This window comes from Hemibagrus wyckioides, linkage group LG25 (genome assembly GCF_019097595.1).
Source record: "Hemibagrus wyckioides isolate EC202008001 linkage group LG25, SWU_Hwy_1.0, whole genome shotgun sequence".
In the NCBI taxonomy this organism is placed as follows: Eukaryota; Metazoa; Chordata; class Actinopteri; order Siluriformes; family Bagridae; genus Hemibagrus; species Hemibagrus wyckioides.
The window spans coordinates 2,930,892-2,938,391 of record NC_080734.1 but is presented as its reverse complement, the minus strand read 5'-3'; the positions used below and the strand labels follow the sequence as shown (position 1 = coordinate 2,938,391).

At 40.5% G+C, this 7,500-nt stretch overlaps 1 protein-coding gene across 2 annotated transcripts in view; it reads right to left on the bottom strand.

The window, feature by feature from the left end:
• Positions 1-7,500, bottom strand: part of kif26aa (kinesin family member 26Aa) — a 106,385-nt gene that overhangs the window by 51,899 nt on the left and 46,986 nt on the right. For both annotated transcript variants that reach the window (XM_058379579.1, XM_058379580.1), the window contains exon 3: positions 557-1,030. In XM_058379579.1, the coding sequence (XP_058235562.1) occupies positions 557-1,030 (474 nt within the window). The remainder of the gene's footprint in view (positions 1-556; positions 1,031-7,500) is intronic.

Here is a 7,500-nt window from a genome sequence, read left to right as displayed (position 1 = left end):
TTAGACACTCTTTGTTTTTAATTAGGGCTTTAAGAAATTGTGGTTCTAAGATAACTAGATCAATCTTCTAAAACAAATCTGATATAAAATAAAATAAAAAGGTTAAATTAAATAAATTGAAATACAATTCAATTCAATAAAATAAAATAGAATCAATCGATTAATTAATTAATTTGAAATAAAATAAAATAAAATAAAAGACACATTTTCTCTCCTCCTGAATTGATGAGGTGTCACACATCTGAAAGTCTGGTGCTCATACAGTGCCATGACAGTTATATGAGCTCTTTTAAAACTACACCTGAACTAATAAAACAGGACGTTTAACCTGTGAGTCATATAAAGCAAGGCCATGCAGAGTGAACGGAACTCAGGGTTTCAGTCATGGGAGGATATGAAGCTTTATAATGCCTCTATTACCTGTGGTCATAAAAGGGTCACAACACAAGTTGAACATTTTAACATGAAGTATTATCTAAGTGTTATATGAAGAGGGGCTGGGATCTCTTTGTTCTGATTGGATAGATGTTCCTATCTGCAGTTCTGCAGTTCTTACCTTTGCTTGTCGCTGCTGATGCGCTCTACTAACGGTCGTCACACTCCAAACCCCCTCCAAATACTGCTGAGCGTACATGGGCAGCGGAGTGACTGTAGCATGGCAGCTGGGCTTTATGTCCATACCACCAGCTCCAGACCTGATCCAACCCATTTCCTTATGCTTGATACCAGACACTGGTTCGACGTGGTACCTTAAAGGGTGCTGTATGGTGGCAGACGAGGAGCCCTTGTTCACCCCGGAGGGTCTCGATGAGGATGCACTGGGGTGAGGTGCTAGCAGACCGGGGAAAGGTCCACACTGTAGGTTAGGGGTACCATCAAGAGCCAGTCCCAGGGCCGAGTGAAGAGCCAGGCGTCGAAGCTGGTGCAGAGGAGTTCCACACACTTCACAGCAGCTTTCAGCACCCTGACCCCCTGGAGGCCATTCTAGAGCCTGGAGCTTATCAAGAAGAAGGCCAGAAAAACTTGGGTCCTGCAAGAAATAAAGAGAGGGGTTAATTAGGTTTAATTTTATTGGACTACACTGTTTGATTTTGGTGGCCTATACTGGATAGATTCTGGTAGTCGGCACCGCTTTGATTTTGGTAGCCTGTACTGGATATACGTACACTCGCAGCACTCATTTAAATATACTGCCTTCCTTTAAAACCCGAAGCTGATAATGTTAATAAAATAAAAGTAAAGGAAAAGAAATCCTGCTCATAAATCAGTAGATTAGTAGTAATTTTTATAGCACAGCTGAGTACAATGTGAATAAAACTATTAGACAGGCAAAGAGATCAGATAAATTAGACCCGTGGAATCTGTTTAACTGTAATAACCTCAGAAACCTCACATTAGCAGAAAACGTCGAGTGCTATCTGCACAGAAAGGTCACTAGCTAAAGGATTAAATCATTTCCATTCACATTGGAGTTTAGAGGATAAAATTCTATCAGTATTTCTCAGAAAAAGGGAAGGAAGGAAGAAAGAAAAGAAGGAAAGGGAAGGAAGGAAGGAAGGAAGGAAGGAAATTTTGCATCGGCATACAAAGCATTATCGGTATACAAACGAACCGAATCAAAGGCCGGCTAAGCTGCGAGGACGTCTGGGAGCCGTTCCAAACTCATTAGCGTCAGTGGAAACCCGAGCGAAACCAACCAAAGCAAGTTTATACATTGTTTCCCAGTCAGTGAAAGCTGTGTGAAAGACTCAACCCACGATACCAATGTTTCCTTCAGCATGTGTTCAAAAGCTAGGTGAAATTGGGTTGTTTTTTGTTGACAGATTGGTGGTGTGGGTGATCTATTTTTAGCCCAAGCTTGGTGGCACCACTTCCTGTGAGGAGCCTTGACATGGAATGCTTGGCTTGGGTCAGTTCTTTGTAAGCAGACATACAGTTTACATACATTTCATATTGGGAATATTGGTCATATTTTTTGGAGCTGGAACGGATTATCTACATTTACATTCATTACGCAGTACACATTTTCACCTTAAGATCTCGCCTCCAGAATGAATAAAATTCACATGAAGAGGTTACTCTGTAGATTTAGCTGTTGTTAACACACCTCTCAAAATACCAAAAGTTAACCTTGTAGATGAAGTTTTATCACTTTACACAGGACATTTAAGGACAAATGCATGATGTAATTTTGGTGTTTCACCTCCACTTGATCTTTCTTGTTAAAACATTATAAAAACAAAGCAGCAGGACTAAATATCTGATAACATTCAGCTTCGACACATCTGTCCCAGTCCAATCTACTCAAAATTACTCCACTGTAGACAAGCTCATGATTGAGATGTTGGAATAAAGCCACCATTCCCCCAAAGCGCACACACACACACACACACACACACAAACACACACACATACAGCTAGACACCATATTGCGTTGTATCACTATTCCCCCAGCTGTCAGTGTTGAGGAGGAGTAGCAGGGCGGGTCGACGAGTCCTGCTTATTGAGTGCTTTTGTCTGGAGTGAGCTGTAGGGAAGTCAGAATAAAGCCAGCCATCCAGATGTCTGCAATCTGCTTCAACTCTAACGGCATGCAGTACAACCTGTTAGAGCTGAACCTCCAGCGCGGCTCGAACCCGAGACGCTGTACCTACTGTTCATGTTCCGATGAATCGATACGTCTTTACAACACACCTTTCAGAAATGAAACAAAAGAGATTTTAATGAATGGGTTTTGAAAGGTCAGTCAATAATGCAGTGGTAAAGAGATTTCAGGATTATTCCAGGATGCAGAATAACATGGACAAAGGTAGAATATTGCGATTATGTAACTAAACAACAGGCAGGAAATGTCAATTCTAAAAAAAATTTTGGGGGGAAAAAAGGTATATCTGAGTAAATGTGTTTTTCATTTGCTACACTACGGGAAATGTTTAAGCCCTTTAAGGTTCTTTAGATGTTCCGTGTGAGAACCTTTAAAAGCTCAAAAGGAGACTAGCTAAAGCTCAAAAACTTCAGACTACACCAAAACTACCAAAACATTCAGATCGAAGCAAAAGAGTTCCAGATTGAAGCAAGACTATCAAAATATTTCAGATCAAACCAAATCTATCAAAATAATTCAGATCAAACCAAATCTATCAAAATAATTCTGACCAAACCAAAACTATCAAAATATTTCAGATCAAACCAAATCTATCAAAATAATTCAGATCAAACCAAATCTATCAAAATAATTCAGATCAAACCAAATCTATCAAAATAATTCTGACCAAACCAAATCTATCAAAAGAATTCAGATCAAACCAAATCTATCAAAAGAATTCAGATCAAACCAAATCTATCAAAAGAATTCAGATCAAACCAAATCTATCAAAAGAATTCAGATCAAACCAAATATATCAAAAGAATTCAGATCAAACCAAATATATCAAAATAATTCAGATCAAACCAAATCTATCAAAATAATTCAGATCAAACCAAATCTATCAAAATAATTCAGATCAAACCAAATCTATCAAAATAATTCAGATCAAACCAAAACTATCAAAATAATTCAGATCAAACCAAATCTATCGAAATAATTCACATCAAACTAAATCTATCAAAATAATTCAGATCAAACCAAATCTATCAAAATAATTCACATCAAACTAAATCTATCAAAATAATTCAGATCAAACCAAAACTATCAAAATAATTCAGATCAAACCAAAACTATCAAAAGAATTCAGATCAAACCAAAACTATCAAAAGAATTCAGATCAAACCAAAACTATCAAAAGAATTCAGATCAAACCAAAACTATCAAAAGAATTCAGATCAAACCAAAACTACCAAAAGAATTCAGATTAAAGCAAAAAAAAGCCATAAACTTTATGGTAAACAGCATTACACACACACACACACACACACAAACACATGTTACAGCCAGAGTGTCATCTGTTTCTGGAGCTTGTGAGCTAGTGTCCAACACTCCGAGGTCAGCAGCTCATTACTCACAGGTCAGCGCTGTTCAGTGCTCCGAGGCCTCCGGGGCGCCGCCCCACGTGTGTCTGCATTCTGACGGACCAGACTACCGAGAACGAGGCACACGTTGGGAATGTTTTCAGTGAAAAGTCCCTGAGAGATGAAGCATCACCACCTGTGCTGCTCCTTTCAGCTCCAGAGCTTCACAATAGTGAGGCTGCAGTGTGTCTAAAGGCTGATATACTGAGCCAGCTGTGACCAGTGCAGTAAACCTCCTGCTCTTTAGACCAATAACATCCATATGGCTTTCCCAGAGAAAGAAGCGCAGCGCTACACACTCGCCGTGTGTTTTCATAACCCCAGATTTGTTCTCATGAACCTGAATGATGTATGAACATAAAGTGGAGCTGAATTTCTGCCTCGACTGCCTCATCGACGCTGCAGCCAGAGGAAAATTACATGTAAATGACAATGTTCTGTTCCGCTAGACTCAATTAAAGTCTAAATCTAGGTTTTAAATGGAACAAAGCAGGATAAATCCTAAAGGAATAAAGAAAAAGAAAATAGAAGAGGAAAAGAAAGGAAGCAGGTGAAGGAAAAAGTGTCAGAGAAAAATATAAACTAAAAAAAGGAAAGAAAAAAAACATGGAGAAGTGTGACCAAATCTCCCAAACAAACAAGCAAAAAAAAAACAAAAAGAAAATATTTAATAGTCAGATCATTAAAAAAAAATAAAGGAAGAGTGAAAAAAAAACTAATTATTAGAAGAAATCATAAATTAAAAAGAAAAAATAAATAAAAAGCAATTAAAAAAAAAGCAGCCAGATGACAGAAGAAAAATTTAATGAATACAAAATACAAAATAAAAGACGAAGAAGTGGAACAGAAGTGGAAGTTTTAAAGAAAAATTAGCTGCAGTAAGAACCATAAATTTAAGCAGTAATTACTAAAATAAGATAGCAGTCAGACAGCAAGCAGAAAGCTGTCAAATAAAAATATACGAAACTAAACGAAAGAAAATACAAAAAAGAGAAAGTAATCAGATGCAAAAATGTTTTCTGTGCTGTAACCGATTCACCATATTTCTTTTTCTTTTCTCTTTTTAGGTGATTCTGTATGTAAATTTCCTCACGCAGAAACACTGCAGCTGAATAAAGTGAGTAATTTATGAATTCTGTACGAACAGCCAGATTATTTATGAGCGTCTGAGCCACTTATCTCACACTTCTCACACACTCTTCGTATTGGTTTGCAAATGTGCTCTGCAGTGCGATTCTTCACTCCTGAGAAGATGGAGAAACACACGAGGAGCTGTGCTTCAGAACATGCTGAAGACCTGCTGCAGTCTCACCATGGACCAGAGAGTGATGAGTAAAGAAAAGATGGAGAAACACACGAGGAGCTGCGCTTCAGGACATGCTGAAGACCTGCTGCAGTCTCACCATGGACCAGAGAGTGATGAGTAAAGAAAAGATGGAGAAACACACGAGGAGCTGCGCTTCAGGACATGCTGAAGACCTGCTGCAGTCTCACCATGGACCAGAGAGTGATGAGTAAAGAAAAGATGGAGAAACACACGAGGAGCTGCGCTTCAGGACATGCTGAAGACCTGCTGCAGTCTCACTGTAGATCACAGAGTGGTGAATAAAGAGAAGCTGGAGAAACACACGAGGAGCTTCTGCAGTCTCACCATGGGCCAGAGAGTGATGAGTAAAGAGAAGCTGGAGAAACACACGAGGAGCTTCTGCAGTCTCACCATGGGCCAGAGAGTGATGAGTAAAGAGAAGATGGAGAAACACACGAGGAGCTTCTGCAGTCTCACCATGGGCCAGAGAGTGATGAGTAAAGAGAAGATGGAGAAACACACGAGGAGCTTCTGCAGTCTCACCATGGACCAGAGAGTGGTGAGTAAAGAGAAGCTGGAGAAACACACGAGGAGCTTCTGCAGTCTCACCATGGACCAGAGAGTGATGAGTAAAGAGAAGATGGAGAAACACACGAGGAGCTGTGCTTCAGAACATGCTGAAGACCTGCTGCAGTCTCACCATGGACCAGAGAGTGGTGAGTAAAGAGAAGGTAGAGAAGGAGTTTACCTGGCAGTGATGGTGTGATGGTGAGATGTCTCCACTCTCTTCCTTTCTGCTTGTGTTGTTGTGTTCCTCAGACACACTGCTGCTCCTGATGCACTCCAGAACTGAGAGTGTGTGAGGAGTGAGAGCACTGCGGCTCGGTAACAACTGAAGACATAAATCACTTCACAACATAAACAGAGTTTAGTCCTTTATACACACTGCAGGGGCAGATGGAATATTGGGGGCGGAGTCAGGGTCATAATTAATGCCTGGAGTTACAAACAGCTTGAACTCCTGCAACGTGAATGATACACACACAAACACACACACACACACAGCTGTAAACACACACAAATACACACACAAACATACACACACATACAGTACCACACAGTTACACCTTACACTTTTGTATAGTGTGTGTGTGTGTGTGTGTTTACAGCTCTGTGTGTGTGTGTGTGTGTCTGCACGTGTGTTTGAGTGTATAGTGTGTGTGTGTGTCTGCACGTGTGTGTTTGAGTGTATAGTGTGTGTGTGTGTGTTTACAGTTCTGTGTGTGTGTGTGTCTGCACATATGTGTGTCTGAGTGTATAGTGTGTGTGTGTGTGTGTGTGTGTGTGTGTGTGTCTGCACGTGTGTTTGAGTGTATAGTGTGTGTGTGTGTCTGCACGTGTGTGTTTGAGTGTATAGTGTGTGTGTGTGTGTTTACAGTTCTGTGTGTGTGTGTCTGCACATATGTGTTTGAGTGTATAGTGTGTGTGTTTACAGCGCTGTGTGTGTGTGTCTGCACATGTGTGTGTTTGAGTGTATAGTGTGTGTGTGTGTGTTTACAGTTCTGTGTGTGTGTGTGTGTCTGCACATATGTGTGTTTGAGTGTATAGTGTGTGTGTGTGTGTCTGCACGTGTGTTTGAGTGTATAGTGTGTGTGTGTGTCTGCACGTGTGTGTTTGAGTGTATAGTGTGTGTGTGTGTCTGCACGTGTGTTTGAGTGTATAGTGTGTGTGTGTGTCTGCACGTGTGTGTCTGAGTGTATAGTGTGTGTGTGTGTCTGCACGTGTGTTTGAGTGTATAGTGTGTGTGTGTGTGTCTGCACGTGTGTGTTTGAGTGTATAGTGTGTGTGTGTGTGTGTTTACAGTTCTGTGTGTGTGTGTCTGCACATATGTGTTTGAGTGTATAGTGTGTGTGTTTACAGCGCTGTGTGTGTGTGTGTCTGCACATGTGTGTGTTTGAGTGTATAGTGTGTGTGTGTGTTTACAGTTCTGTGTGTGTGTGTGTCTGCACATATGTGTGTTTGAGTGTATAGTGTGTGTGTGTGTGTGTGTGTGTTTACAGCGCTGTGTGTGTGTGTGTGTTTACAGCTCTGTGTGTGTGTGTGTGTCTGCACGTGTGTTTGAGTGTATAGTGTGTGTGTGTGTCTGCACGTGTGTGTTTGAGTGTATAGTGTGTGTGTGTGTGTGT